The 15,207-nt window shown below is 53.1% G+C and overlaps 1 protein-coding gene and 1 pseudogene across 2 annotated transcripts; one reads left to right on the top strand and one right to left on the bottom strand.

The window, feature by feature from the left end:
- Positions 1–6,834: 6,834 nt before the first annotated feature.
- Positions 6,835–9,818, bottom strand: CLEC4G (C-type lectin domain family 4 member G). 2 transcript variants are annotated; one of them, XM_049639818.1, is made up of 9 exons: positions 9,728–9,818; positions 9,295–9,396; positions 8,891–8,944; positions 8,613–8,675; positions 8,377–8,481; positions 7,966–8,055; positions 7,630–7,778; positions 7,388–7,503; positions 6,835–7,119 (listed from the first exon to the last, which is right to left on the bottom strand). In XM_049639818.1, the coding sequence occupies exons 1-9, from the start codon at positions 9,807–9,809 to the stop codon at positions 6,981–6,983; spliced, it is 900 nt and encodes a 299-aa protein (XP_049495775.1). In that variant the 5' UTR covers positions 9,810–9,818; the 3' UTR covers positions 6,835–6,980. The 2 variants fall into 2 exon arrangements, with proteins under 2 accessions (XP_049495775.1, XP_049495776.1); XM_049639819.1 differs by lacking the exons at positions 9,295–9,396; positions 9,728–9,818 and having other exon boundaries at positions 8,891–9,140.
- A 3,356-nt stretch (positions 9,819–13,174) lies between these two features.
- On the top strand, positions 13,175–13,626 carry LOC125928719 (40S ribosomal protein S29-like; annotated as a pseudogene).
- The last annotated feature ends 1,581 nt before the right edge of the window (positions 13,627–15,207 follow it).

Raw genomic sequence — 15,207 nt, 5'->3', positions numbered from 1 at the left:
TTCCTGCTTTCCCCCTTTATCTGCCTCAACCTCCAGCAGCATTTCCTCCCTTCCTGCGCTTCTCTAGATAAACTCTTCCACCTGGATTTAGAACTGCTGAAGGCTTTCCTGGGTCAGAAATACCCTCCCTGAGCCGCCGGAGCTTCGAGACATTGCTGAGCGTGGGGACCCAAGATGGCGCAACCCCTTTGGGAGACCGGAAGTGTCTTATAAACTTTCACGTTCACCTACCATCCGATCCACGCCTAGAGTTTCCCCCGAGAGAAGCGACCATGGAAATCCGTAAAGAGATCTGTGCAGGGGTATTCGCGGCAGCTTAATTCATACTAATTAACATCGCAGCAGCACAAACACCTGTCAACAGGTGAACGGATGCGCACGTTGTGGTCCAGCCACGCGATGGCAGACGAGACAGAGACGAAAAGGAACAGACTGGATGCACACAAGAGCGTGGGTGAATCTCAAAAACATCACGCCTAGAGAGAGAAGCCGGGCACAAAAGGGTACCTACCGTGGGGCTCAATTCAGACGACATCCAGAAAAAGCAAGTGTAGAGAGTCACAATGGTCGGCAGAGCAGCAGTGGCCTGGGGCAGGGGGTCGGGAAGGAATGTGAGGGGAGGTTGGAAATGTTCCGTCTGGAACCTGGTTGAATTGTAAGCTTGAAGTGGGTGCATTACATTTTTAAAATTGTAATCGTGGTATAAATGCACATAACAAAATACACATCTTAGCTATATCAACAAATGTTTATTTTGAGAGAGAGAAAGAGAGAGAGGGAGGGAGAGAGAGAATCCCAAGCAGGCTCCATGCTGTCAACACGGAGCCCAGCGTGGGGCTCGATCTGACAAACTGTGAGATCCTGACCTGAGCCCAAAGCAGGAGTCAGAGGCATAACCCATTGAGCCACCCAGGCGCCCCGTGTCTTAGCTATTTTTAAGCGTGTGGTATAGTGCATACACTTAACAGTAGTGTTAAGTATATTCACATTGTTGGGCAACCAATCTCTAGAAGTTTTTCGTTTTGCAAAACTGAAACTCTATACTCATGAAACAACAGCTGTCCATTTCTCCCTCCCTCCCAGGGACTGGCCATCACCATTCGACTTTCGGTTCCTACAAGTTGGACTACTCTAGATACCTCACGTAAGTGAAATAGTACACGATCCGTCCTTTTGTGACTGGTCTTATTTCACTGACCATAGTGTCCTCAAGTTTCATCCGTGTTGTAGCAGGTGTCAGAATGTCCTTTTTTTTTAAAGTTTATATTTATTTGGGGGGCACCTGAGTGGCTCAGGCATTAAGCCTCTGACTTTGGCTCAGGTCATGAGCTTACGGTTCATGAGTTTGAGCCCCACGGCGGGTGAGCCCCCTTCTCTCTCTCTCTCTGTCCCTTGCTCACTTGCACACTCTCTCTCAAAAAAAAAAGTTTATTTTTTGAGAGAGAGAGAGTGACAGGAGAGAGAGAGAGACCCAACGGAAGGAGGGGCAGAGAAAAGAGAGAGAGAATCCCAAGCAGGCTCTACGCCGTCAGCATAGAGCCCGACATGGGGCTCGATCGCATGAACCTTGAGATTATGACCTGAGCCCAAATCGTGAGGCAGACGCTTAACCGACTGAGTCACCCAGGTGCCCCAGAATGTCTTTCCTTTAAGGCTGAATCATATTCCATTGTATAGAGGGACTGCATTTTGTGTATCTGTTCATCTGGCAGCGGACGCTTGGGTTGGAATGGGATTGCTGGATCAATGGTAATCTGTTCCTAATTTGGGGGGGGGGGATCCGCCATACTGTTTTCCACAGCGGCTGCCCCATTTTACTTTCTCACCAGCCGTACGTGAGGGTTCCAGTTTCTCCACATCCTGGCCGACACCTGCTATTTCGTTGTTGCTGTTTTTTGACAGACCTTGTCCGAACGGGTGTGATAAGTTGGTACATTCTATTGTGTATCAGTTACACGTCAACAAAGTCGATTTTTAAAATAATTTACAAAAATTTGTTTTTTAGAGAGAAAGAGAGAGACCAGGAGTGGGGGAAAGGGGCAGAGGGAGAGAGAGAATCTTAAGCAGACTCCACGCTCAGCAGGAGCCCAAGGCGGGGCTCGATCCCGTGACCATGAGATCGCGACCTGATCCAAAATCAAGAGTCGGTCGCTCAACCGATGGAGCCGCCCAGTCGCCTCTAAAATTATTATTTTTTTTAAATTTTTTTTAACATTTATTTATTTTTGAGACAGAGAGAGACAGAGCATGAACGGGGGAGGGGCAGAGAGAGAGGGAGACACAGAATCGGAAGCAGGCTCCAGGCTCTGGGCCATCAGCCCAGAGCCCGACGCGGGGCTCGAACTCACGGACCGCAAGATCGTGACCTGAGCTGAAGTCGGACGCTCAACCGACTGAGCCACCCAGGCGCCCCTAAAATTATTTTTTAAAACATAGTTATATGGGGACCAAGTGCAAACGAGGACCACGCGAGACAAATAGAGACACGTGGCCACCGTAGTCAAGGTAGGAGGTATATGTGTATTGTCAGCTGACGGGAGGTGACGGTTAGATCTCAAGTGGTGACTGCCATGTTATGGGTGTTTAAAGTTTGTTACTGGTGTTTCCAGTGGCTTCTGTGAAGTCGAGATGCTTCTATGGGGGGGGTATAGGCACCCACAGACATGTTAAGGTATGTTGCAGGATTATCACAGAGGGCTGGTTACCGCTGAGTTATGGGTGACCTTCAGGGAAACTCCTATTTAGTCCCCAGTGGCTGTGGTAATAAATTACCTCAAACTTAGTGGCTTAAAACAACACAGACTCATTATGTCACGGTTCTGGAAAGCAGATGTCTGACATCAGTCTCACTGGCCCGAAGTCAAGGTGTCAGCAGAGTGGCATTGGTCTTGAGGCTCTGGGGGGAAATTGGTTTTTTATCCTTTTGGGGGTGGGTGGGAGGTTAAGACGTTATTTTTAAAATAAAAAAAAAAATTGGGGGCGCCTGGGTGGCTCAGTCGTTTAAGCCTCCGACTTCGGCTCAGGTCATAATCTCACTGTCTGGGAGTTCGAGCCCCACATCGGGCTCTGTGCTGTCAGCTCAGAGCCTGGAGCCCGCTTCAGATTCTGTGTCTCCCTCTCTCTCTGCCCCTCCCCTGCTCACACTCTGTCTCTCTCTGTCTCAAAAATAAATAAAAACATTAAAAAAATAAGGATTTAAAAAATTAAATTAAATTAAATTAAACATTTCGTAGCCACGTCTCCCTCCCCGATGCTCTCCTGCCTCCTCCTTTCACTTTGGAGGACCCTTGTGATTACAACGGGCTCACCTGGACAACCCGGGATGATGTCCTCACCGCAAAACCCTTAATTTAATCACACGTGCCTAGTCCCTGTGGCCATATAAGGCGGCATATTCATAGGTTCAGGGCATTAGGACACAGACATCTTTGGGGGACTGTTGTTCTGTCCACTACAGGCCTATCAGGTGTTCTGAGCAATTACGGTTATGTCCCGGGCACATTACAGGTGTATTTCGGATCTTACGGGGGCTCTCAGAGCCTCTGGGGTCTCCAGGAAAGGAGGTCCATCTTTAAGACTGCTGGCGTGGCCCAGCCAGCCTCTCGGCGGGGGAGATATCACAGGGCTTCTCAGTATTCAGGTCCCGCCTGTATCAGCTTTAGAATTTAGTCTTTCCGGCAAGACTGATTCTCCAGGAAAACAAAAGCCAACAGAGGCCGAGGTCTGTTCTGGGATTAGGTTAGGCTCCAGGGACGCCTTTCTTCCCAGGGAGGTCGAATCTTGGAGGAGGGAGGGCCTGGGACCAAGAAGCCAAAGTTGGGGAACTTGACCCTGACCCTTTCATGTAGGGTCTTCGTGTGCCAACTGGATGCTGACAGGTTTGAGCCAGGCAGCGGGGAGGCAGTGCCTGAGAGCTGACCCGGAGGGGGCAGGGCAGGTGGTAGAGGGCATGAGGGGGGCTCTAGGCCAGTTACCTTGTCTGGGCTCCTACCCAGGGCCCCCTCAGGCCCCAGACCCCAATGTCTGAGCTGAGGGGCTTGCTCTAGCCGGAGCCGGGTCTCTGAAAGATTCCAGGGCAGGGGCGCCTGGGTGGCTCAGGCGGTTGAGCATCCAACTTTGGTTCAGGTCACGATCTCGAAGTTTGTGTGTTCAAGCCCCATGTCGGGCTCTGGGCTGACAGCTCAGAGCCGGGAGCCTGCTTCAGATTCTGTGTCTCCCTCTCTCTCTCCCTGCCACTTTCTCTCTCTCTGTCAAAAATAAGCATTAAAAAAATAAATAAAAGATCCCAGGGTAGCTCCTGCTTAACTCTGGGGCCACCCCCTTCTGCCTCAACCACGGTGCCCATTCAGCTCCATTCCCGGGAGAGATACCTGGGCCTCTTTGCCCGTCTGTGCTGCGGGGTATGGGTCCTCCAGACCATCACTGACCCCACTCACCAAGCACTTGGGCCACCAGGCAGGTGTTCTGGCTGCTGTCCTACCTGAGAGTCTGTTTGTCAGCTGGTCACATCTGGTGCGAGGCTGCACAGTGGTCCCTAAAGATATCCACATCATGATCCCTGGAACCTTGACTGTCATCTTACATGGCAACAGAGATTTTAGACTAAGAATTTAGAGGTGGGAAGATGTAGATATTTCAGAATTTGGCGGGTCTTTGTCCCTTGTTCCTGGAAGGGATCATCTGCACCCTTGGGATTTCTCGAGTGATAGGAGTGTCTTTGTCATTTGTGGGGGCCCCTTGGGCCACACCTGAGATATACGGAGGGGATAGCTCAGGGTGGGGGCTGGTCATGCCAGAGAGACCAGCTGTGACCGCCTGAGCTCCAGAGACGGGATCGTGTGGCCTCTGATTCCATCAACCATGCCTTCAAAATGAAGTCCCAATAAAAATTCTGGACACCAACTCTCAGAGGAGCCTCCTGGTTGGTGGAAACATCACTGTGCCGGGAAAGTGACATGACCTGAGTCCCTGGGGACTGAACACAAAAGCTCTGTGTTTGGGACCCTCCTGGCCATTGCCACACGGGTCTCTTCATTGGGCCAGTCTGGATGTGTCCTTTATAGTAAAACTGTAAGAACTGTAGCAAACTCTCCTGAGTTCTATGAGTCATTCTAGCGAATTATGGAACCAGGGAGAGGGGGGATTGTGAGATCCTCTGAATTTCTATCAGTCAGTCAGAATCAGTTAGTTCAAAGAGCAGGTGGCCTAGGCAACCCCAAACTTGCAGCTGGTATCTGCAGTGAGGGCAATCTTGCCTTGCTGGTTCAGTCAGAAGAGCATACGACTCTTGATCGCGGGGTCATGAGTTCGAGCCCCATGTTGGGTGTAGAGATCACTTAAATAAATAAATTTTTTAAAAGGCGGGTGGGGGGGGCACCTGGGTGGCTCAGTTGGTTGAGCGTCCGACTCTTGATTTCAGCTCAGGTCACGATCTCACGGTTTTGTGAGTTCAAGCCCCGCGTCGGGCTCTGCACTGACGGTGTTCACCTGCTTGGGATTCTCTCTCTCTCTCTCAAAAATAAATAAATGTTTAGAAAGAAAAAGGAACTGTACCTTTCACCTGTGGGTGGCATCTGAGCTAAGTCAGGGTGATTAGTTTTACAATTGTTTTACACTATCCCAGGGGATCCTCCTGGATTATCTGGGTGGGCCCTAAACAGCAATCACAAGCGTCCTTGTAAGAAGGGAGGCAGAGGGAGATTTGACATGGACGGCACTGTGGTCAGTGAAGCAAGATACTACCCCACCGATTTTGGAAACGGAAGAAGGGGCCAGGAGCCAGGGAGTGTGAGGGGTGCAGCTCTAGACGCTAGAAAAGGCAAGGAGGCTGATTCTCCCCTGGAGTTTCCAGAGGGAGCCTGGCTCTGGTGACACCTTGATCTTGGTCCAGGAAAACTAACTTTGGACTTCAGATTTCCGGAACCGTAAGAGGATGGGTGTTGTTAGTAAGCCATCAAGCTGGCGGTCATTAGTTACAGCAGCACCACAACACTCATACCCCTCCAAGCTGACTGCCTGGAAATTCATCAGTCTGGCCAGCAGTCCCCTAGGTAGGTTATCTGTTGGGGACAGAGGTGGCTCCTGAGCCTGGTTAGTGCCTCGCTCTGGGCGAGCAGAGCACCCAGTAGAGTAGGAGAGCACCCAGAGAAGTGTTGGGGTTCTCAGCAAGGTCTCCCCTGGCCAGGGGGTCTGGGAGCTCCCAAGCTGCCCAGGACTAAAGGCCACTAGCCTGTCCTTCCCCTCAGTTGGACCTGTCTCCACTGGAAATTCTGGGAGAGCCCCCATGTCTCCAGGACAGGAGCAGGAAACTTTGGGAGTGCAGGGTGAATTCAGATCAAAAGTCCCCAGCTGCAAAAGCCAGGCTCGGTGCACCCTGCACCCCCCAGAATGGGTTCAGCCATACTTAACACCCCCTGCTTGCAAAGACCTTCCTTCCCAGGTCCTCCCGTTGTTGCTCGAAAGGCCATGTTCTCTGCAATGTATTTCCTGATCGCTCCAGCCAGTGGTCACCGAACCTAGGTGCCCAAGCCAGAAAGGGCTTGCTCTTCAGGTCCGGGCAGCCCCTCTCCCACCTGCCTCAGGGCCTTGTCCACTCCTTGGAGTCACTGATCATAGCATTGTTCCAGTGCCCCGCTAGATCAGAGCGCTCGGTCTGAGTCATTCCAGTGTCCCCAGTGCCCTACAGCCGTCCTGGCCCAGTACACGTTACGCCCTGAGTTTTGGGGCACCATAGGACCGGGAGGTCACTGACAGAGGTCAGGGTCACCCACAGGGATAAATATCAGGGTCTCTGAGATTAAACGTTGAACAGCTCACCAAAGCCATGAACCAAGATTCATTTCTCAAGCATTTATTGATGCTTCCTAAGGGCTGCGAAGACAGCTCACAAAACCCCTGTCTGTAAGGCTTCCCAGTCTGGGGGGAAAATGCAAGAACACCAAACAGCTCGGTGGGCGGGGCGCGCGGGGCGCGGGGCGGGGTCAACAGCTGCGCCTCTTCTCACAAATCCAGTTGTCCCTCTCGTTGTCGCACGGTGCATCGTTCCACATCCCAGTGCGTAGCATCATCACGCAGTCCTCGCGCCCCATAGAGTCATTGGGCTCCCCCAGGTTCCAGTGGCTGCGGAGGTTTGTCGGGGGGCTGTTTTTGGGAGTCTGAGGACGGGCCTGGCGTCCAGCCCTGAGGATCTATCCTGTTTATTGCTTGGGTCCAACCTAGACACTCCGAGGGTCTAACTTGAGCGTGCATCCGGGATACAGCTTTCTAAACTCCCTGAATTTAAACCCTCCGCCAGGTCCTGGGGTCCAGCCTGCCCATCCCCACAGATCCGGCCACAGCTCTGCCCCTGGGGTCTGACCCGTCCCTCTCCCCGAGTCCCTTCCCTCACCTGAAGCTGAGCGGGACTCCGTCTACCCACTGGTAGCCCTGGATCTGGCGCGCGCGGCGCACGGCCCTCAGGCCCAGCCAGTAACCGCGGCCGCGCGTGTTTCGGCTCAGGAAGCCCTGCGCGGGGAAGGACACTGAGCCCGCGGGGTCCGCCTCGCCCCCGCCCCGCCCCTCCTAGGCCCCGCCCCCTCAGGGGAATCCCCCCCCCCCCCGGGGCCCGGGGGGGGGGGGGGGACTGCCCACCTGCTCCTCCAGGTCCCCCACTATCACCAGATGTCCGCCGGAGCCCGCGCAGTTGCGTTGCGACTCCTCCCACGTGGCCCGCAGGATGGAGAAAAGGTAGCAGGAGCCCTGGAAGGGCAGCCACGATGCGGGGCACTCCTCACAGGAGCCTGTGGGATGGCGAAGGTCAAAGAGGTGAATTGCCCCCGGGGTAGAGCAGACGGAAAAAACTGGGGGGAGGTGGACCCCCGAGGTCTAGGGGCGGAGCCACAGAGAACAGGCCAAGGTCAAAGGGCAGGACGAGGCCCACACGTAGGGTCCACTTGTCCCCTCCTCTCTCCCCTCTGTCTTGCTCACTGTTCCCCAGCCGGGCGGCCTCCAGAGCCCTGAACAGCTCGCTGCGGATGTCCTCGCGGTCCCTGCCCGCTTCAGCCAAGCTCTGGGTCACTGCGAGGTCAAGGGAGTCCAGATTATGGCTCAGGTCAGGGTCGGGAGTAGGGTCATGATTAGGTAAAAGTCAGCATCCACGTCCGGAGTCATGGTCATGGTCAAGAATGACATCACCGTCAAGGACTGTTAGAGCTGGTTGGGGCCAAGTTGCGCTTGGGGTTAGGAGTTGGAGTCGAGATCAGAGTCCAGCGGTCAGAGGTCAGGATCACAGGATAGGGTCGCGGTAACCCTCTTCAGGATAGGTGTTAGTATGTGAATCAAGGGTCGAGTGACAGCCCGGGTGAGGGATCAGGGGTCGAGGCAATGTCCAGCTCTCACCGCGATCGCTCAGTTCTTTGAGGGCACTCTCCTGCTGGATCAGCTTCGCCTGCGCCTCCCCCAGCTCCGTGCGTGCCCTCTCCAGCAGCGTCTGTGTCCCCGAGCCTGGGAAGGACGGGGCAGGATGGGCGCGGGATGTCGGTGACCAACCTGCCCCGCCCCCACCTGCCACAGACCATCCCGGCTCGCCGCCTCCAATCCCGGCCCAAGCCCCGCCCCCAGCACACACGTCTTACAGCAGCTGTTGCAGGCTCGGACCTCCGCGTTCAAAACACCCAGCGCCGCCTTCTGCTTCGAGGCTGGAATGACCCCCGCACGCCCCACACACACTCCAGGTCATCTGCGGGGACTCAAACAGGACACCCTCCCCCACTCGGGGGCCAACCCCTGGGACCGAAGGGGTCCTCACCCACCCACTACCCTGTCTCCAGGGTCCTAGACACTCCCGGCCCTCACATGGGGGGGGGGGGAGGAGGCGCTAAGAAGAGTCACCGAGTCACCGTTCTGCACGCACCGTTTGTCCTCAGCAGGTCCTGGTGGCCGAACAGCGCCCCTCGCTCTGTGGAGGCTGTGGAGAGAGGCTCCTGCAGGCGGGGCCGGGGCCTCCGGAACTCTCCCCTTGCCCAGGGGGTGCAGGAGCTCCCGTCTCCGACGCACAGAAGGGACGGGCAGGCGCACAGCGCACGTGATGTGCGCGCACACACACACACACACACACACACACACGCCGAGGAGAGACATGCACGCATATGCATACACAGGTGGGTGCACACAGCCCAAAGACATACACAAACTCTGTTCACACGTGTTCACACTCCCAACCCAGACAGGGGTCCGGGACCCAGCGGGGGGCGTCCTGAGACAGAGGGAAGGTCTATGCCCCCCCTCCCCGGGGGGCCTCATTACGCCGTCACTCACCCTTAGAAAATAGGATGCTCAGAATGAGGGCCCACAGGGCTAAGGCTGCCACCAGCACCAGGGCCAGGAAGAGGAGTCTCCGTCCCCAGCGTCCCCAGTGCCCTGGGATAACACAGATGGACTCCGTGGGTCCCTCCTGCACCAGGACTGCCCTGGATCTCTGGTCCCCCGAGGACAGAGCCCTGGGTGCTTGTGTTCCTCCCAGGGAACCGAGATTCAGAGAGACGAGGCAACTTGCTCATGGGCACACAGCTTCCAAGTGGCAGAGTTAGAATCTGAACCCAGGTCCAGCTGGTTCTGGCACCTGTGATGTCTCTTCTGCACCCACTGCATGGACCCGCTCTTGGCTGTTCCCCTCCCTTCTCCCATCAAACCCTAAACCTCTGGCCTGAGAGACCCCAGGGAACCGGGGATGCTGTCTTTTTGCTCATACCTCCAGGGACTTCCTCGAGCCTGCTGTCCCACTTGCTGTACCCGGCAGTGTCCATGGTGAGCAGGCGCCCAGCCCTGGGCATAGATATAAATGTAGCCCCCTGCTGGTCCCGCCTACTCTTTTCCTTCCTTTCCATCTCCTTCCTCTCAGTTCCTGGTACCAGGGACTCATGGACCAATCACAGTGCAGGGCCCTCTCTGTTCTGGGCTGGTTTAGGGATAAGTGTGAAGTTTGTGTGTGTGTTGAGGGGTAGTGGAGTTAGAGGTGAGGGGTAGAAGGGCCAGAGGGAGTGGAGAGGGGTGGGGAGTGGTGTGTGTGTGTGTGTGTGTGTGCGCACGCACACGCAGTTCCAGCCTCCCTGGCCCGGTAGCTGCAGCAACATCTCCCTAAGGATACTGGGGGCTTCATTTTGGAGCTCACCCCCATCTCTTATAGGTGTGGGGGCCAGACCTCTTCCCAAGAGGAGCAGGTTGAACCCAGCCAAGTTCTGGCCCTGGGAAAGTGTCCTCAGGCCTGGCCCTCCAGGCCAGCTCAGCTTCCTTCCTCAACTCCCCTGCAGGTGCCTGGAGGCTGGATTTGACCCCCGATTTGACCTTGATTCAATCCTTCTTGGCCAGAAGGGAGAACACAGACATCTGTTGGGTGGTGGCCAGCTAAGCTTCTGCATTGGCTGAGTGGGGATGTATGTGTGTAGTTTCTGGAAGCCTCAGCTTCTCTCCTCTGTGCAAAGGGGGACAGTGAGGGAGAGTGACATGGCCTCCCCCCCCGAGGGATGCCAAGATAAAGACGTGAGCTTATGCATGTCAAGCCCTAGCACCACCCCTGAGCACAAAGCCCACCCAATGTTCATTCTTTCAATAAATATTGGGCACCTACCTTGGGCCAGGCATCAATCTAGGAACCGGGCACACATCAGTGCCCCACCCAAACAAGCAAATTCCTTCCTTCTCAGAGCAAGCATTCCAGATGGGGGTAGAGAGGGACAGACAATGAAATAATGAACATAACGAAAAAGTTGTGTAGCCTTGTGGTTCTTGACCGGGGGCGATTATGCTTCCCAGGAGACCCGGGGCCGTGTCTGGAGACATTTGTGACTATCACAGTAGGTGGTGAGTGGAGGACACCCACAGGACACCCCCCCCCGCCCCCCGCCCCCCGCAAAAAACCATCGACTCCCAATGTCCATAATGCTGAGGGTGAGAACCCTAATGTCATATATAAACAAGCTCTTAGTGCCATGAAAAGAAGAAGATTAAGTCAAACAGTATAAAAGGCTTGGGGTGCCGGGGGAGGGTGCCAGGGCTGGGGCAGTAAGTGCCCTTCACTGAGGGGGACAAATGTTATCTTTTTTATCGAGTACTTCCCTCATTCCAGCCCCCTGGTAGATGCAGAAACACACCCCACCTTCCCAAATCCTCTCAACAACCCTCAGAAATAACAAACATTATCCACATGTTATTTAAAAATTGTATTTGCTGGGGCGCCTGGGTGGCTCAGTCGGTTAAGCGTCCGACTTCAGCTCAGGTCACCATCTCGCGGTCCGTGAGTTCGAGCCCCGCATCGGGCTGTGGGCTGATGGCTCAGAGCCTGGAGCCTGCTTCGGATTCTGTGTCTCCCTCTCTGCCCCTCCCCCGTTCATGCTCTGTCTCTCTCTGTCTCAAAAATAAATAAAACGTTAAAAAAAATAAAAAATAAATAAAAATTGTATTTGCTGCCCATTTCCCTACCTTGTTCCAGAAAGACATGAGAGAGACACACATGCTAAAATAAGATGAAAAGACAGAGAGGGGCGCCTGGGTGGCTCAGTCGGTTGAGCGTCAGACCCTTGGTTTCGGCTCATCTCACAGTTTTGTGGGTTCGAGCCCCACAGGTGGCTCGAACTGGCAGCACAGAGCCTGCCTGGGGTTCTCTCTCTCTGCCCCTCCCCTGCTCGCACTGTCTCTGTCTCTCTCAAAGTAAATAAACTTAAAACAAAAAACGATGAAAGACAGAGGATTTTTTTTTTTTTTTTTGAGAAGGCAAAGGAAAACAGAATCAGGAAGGGAACAGGAATCTAAGAGAGTTTGGTGCACAAAATTCAGCCAGAGGTGCCGGGCTCTTGATAAATGCAGCAGGAAAAGTAGGGTCAGACATCTGGAAATGTGCAGCAAATTCTTGGAGCGGAATCTCTCCAACAGACGTGTAGACCAAGTCCCCATTGAACTTTCCATAAATATGGTAGCAATTTTCTACCACTGGGTCAAAGTGGACAGCTTCGTGGCCAGGCAGGGCTTTCTCGAAAGCAGACTTACCTTAAAGTGAATGGCTGTCCTCACTGTTTGGGGGTGCTTTTAGCATGTTTCCGGAAGCAGTGACTTTGAGACCAAGGAGAGAACCTGGCTGAGTGAAGGGTGAGACGAGGGCTTCGGTGGGTACCTGGGGTCTGTCATTGGCACTTGGTCTCTCTAAATAAGAATCCTGAGCTGAGAGGAAATCATTTCAGTGGGAGAAAATGGGCCTCGTACAGAGTAAGATATAAAATCTCACCTATGAGCCAGATGATAACCTCAGGCAAAGCACTTACTCTCTTGGTACCCCATTTCTTCATCGTTACCATCAACAGGTGATAAAGCTTTTATCAACCCAATTCATGACGTTTCTGTGGCCATGTAGGAGACAGATGGGAAAGGGGCAGAGAGAGGGCAAGAGAGAGAATCCCAAGCCCAAAGTCACACATCACGAGCTCACGAGCTGAGCCAAAGTCAAACGCTTAACCGGCTGAGCCACCCAGGCGCCCCAAATGTTGTGATTATTTTTAACTTGAAATATTTTGATTAACTTTCTCAAGTGCCTGAAAACAAAGTTTTGTTGAGGTATCACTGACATACAATAAGCTGTCCACCCTTAAAGTTTACAATTTGATGGGTTTTGACTAAACCCACAAAACCATCACAATCTGGAGCGTGAAAGCACCCATCACCACCCACGTTTCTTTGCGCCCCCTGGTCAGCCCCCCCCCCCCCCCCCATCATCCCCCAGCAACCACCGATCTGCTTTTTGTCTTTAGATTCGCTTGCATTTTTCTGGAATTTTGTAGAAATGGCAGCATACAGCCTCTCGAGACTGGTTTCGTTTGCTCAGCATAATTATTTTGATTCATCCATGTGGCTGCATTAATACCTCCTTCCTTCTTACTGCTGAGTAGAATTTTGTTGCCTGAATATGCCAGCTTAATTATACGCTCACCTGCTGGTGGGCATTTGGGCTGTTTCCGGTTGTGGCTATCACGAATAAAACTGCCGTGAACTTCTGGGAGCAAGTGTTGTCGTGCACGGACGCTCTCCTTTCTCCTGGGTATATACCCAGGAGTGGATGGTTGCGTTACATGGGAGGTGTGCGTCTCAGTTTTTAAGAAACTGCCAAGACGACTTTCCGAAGTGGCTGTGCCGTGTTTCAACCCGACCGGCAATGAATGAGAGTTCCGTTTCCTCCGCGTTCTTGCCAGGACATGGCATGGTTAGCCTTTTTCATTTGGGCCATTCTGTTATGTGCGCCGTGTGATTTTCATTTGCGTTCCCTTGATGAATAATGACGTGGGACATCCTTTCACATGTTTCTTTGCCACCTGAATATTTCCTTTGGTGACCTGTCTCTTCAGATCTTTTGCCCATTGAAAGAAATGGATTGCCTCGTTGCATCTGAGAGAGCAAGATGGTCACCGGCAGCTTTATTGGAGCCGAAGAAGCTGGGCCAGGGTTCTCGTTCTTGCTGTGTCTGCTCGGACTGGCACAGTCTGCTCCAGAAATACGGCTCAATATGTGCCACCGGTGTCTCCGTCACTATGAAGTGAAGGATACAGGCTTCACTAAGTTGGATTAAGTGAACTTCCTTGAATGGATTATCCAAGATAACTACCTTAATGCTCATTCATTGTACATATATAAAAATACTTCAATGAGCAGTGTTTTTTAAAACTGGGTTGCCGGGACCCCTGGGTGGCTCGGTCGGTTAAGCATCTGACTTCGGCTCAGGTTATGATCTCACGGTCTGTGAGTTCGGTCTGTGAGTTCGAGCCCCACATCGGGCATCAGGCACCGGGCTCGCGTCAGGCTCTGTGCTGACAGCTCAGAGCCTGGAGCCTGTTTCAGATTCTTCGTCTCCCTCTCTCTCTCTGCTCCCTCCCTACTCGTGCTCCGTCTCTGTCTCTCAAAAAGAAATGATCGTTAATTTAAAAAAAAAATGGGTTGCTTATTTTATTGTTTTGAGAGTTCGTTAGAATATTCTGGTAAAAATCTTTTAGCAGATATGAGGTTTTCCAACCTTCTCTCCTAGTCTGTGGCTTTTCTCTTCATTCCCTTAACAGCAGCTTTCAAAGAGCAAAGTTTTAAATGCTGACAAAATCCAATTTACCCATTTTTCTTTTATGAATCTTGCTTTTGGTGTTCTAGCTAGGGAATCTTTGCCTAATCCAAACACTTCTCCCATGCTTTTTCCTAACACTGTTAGGTTTTGCGTTTGGGGCTTTGAGACAGTTGAAGTTAATTTTGAGTCAGGTGCAAGATCTTACAATTGAAAAAAAAATTTGGGGGGGGGGTGCGTATTAGCTTGAAACGTTGTTAAACTAGAGGCAACCCGAGGTCGAAAACAGTATAGCAGAGCGATAGAGAGCAGGGCTCCGGAGAGAGAGGAACCTGGGGTTGATTCTTGGCGGCGTCATTGTAAGCCTCAAATTCCTCCTCCGTAAAACGGAAGTAGTAAAGGGCTGTCAGCACGCTATCCACATCCCCTTGGCTTTGACCTCTCTCGTTGTAATCTCCTGGAATTCTTCGCCTGAAGAGTTTTTTCCCCCTCACCCAAGTGGAGGGCAGGCTGGGAGTGCAAGCGAGTGAACGCTCTGGGGTTAGGAGAGCTCTAAGCCACGTGTTCCAAACTGCCTTCCAGCGATGCCCAGTGGGATTCAGCCCCAGCGCCCACCCCAGTACCCAGCACTGACTCTTTCCCATCCAGTCCCATTTCCCTACTTTCCTCCGGGGGCCTCTAGAATCACCGCCCGGGGAAAGGACACATTTTCACATTCTTAAGCTCTGCTTCTGGGGTGACCCCAAGACTCCTGGTCTGCGTCCAGAGATCCGCGGAGTAACTCGCTCAGCCCGGCGGGGACGCGTCAGAGGTAGCTGTTCTGGCCGGTGCCATTATCATCCGCTCACCGTCGTTGCCATCCAAGGTCAAGCGGGACCCCGAGTGAATGGAATTATCCACATTTGGGGAGAGCGTCGGCCAGAAAAGATTTAAGAATTGTTGATTTGTGGCTCGTTTCCCTGGGGGGGTGGGGGGTGGGGGATGGTGAGCGAAAAGTATGACCAGCAAGACGACGATAACACGAGATGGCCTCTACTTGAAAAATCCTGGCCACTAATTCCCCCCACCTGGGCACACCTGCCTCTGTGCGACTGTGACTCCTCCCAACCCGAGGCGGCGTCTGTTCTCCGCCCCTCGGGAAT

The sequence above is a fragment of the Panthera uncia genome, chromosome A2 (assembly GCF_023721935.1).
Source record: "Panthera uncia isolate 11264 chromosome A2, Puncia_PCG_1.0, whole genome shotgun sequence".
Classification (NCBI taxonomy): Eukaryota; Metazoa; Chordata; class Mammalia; order Carnivora; family Felidae; genus Panthera; species Panthera uncia.
Note: the sequence above shows the minus strand (reverse complement) of the source record. Positions and strands in the feature narration are given on the sequence as shown.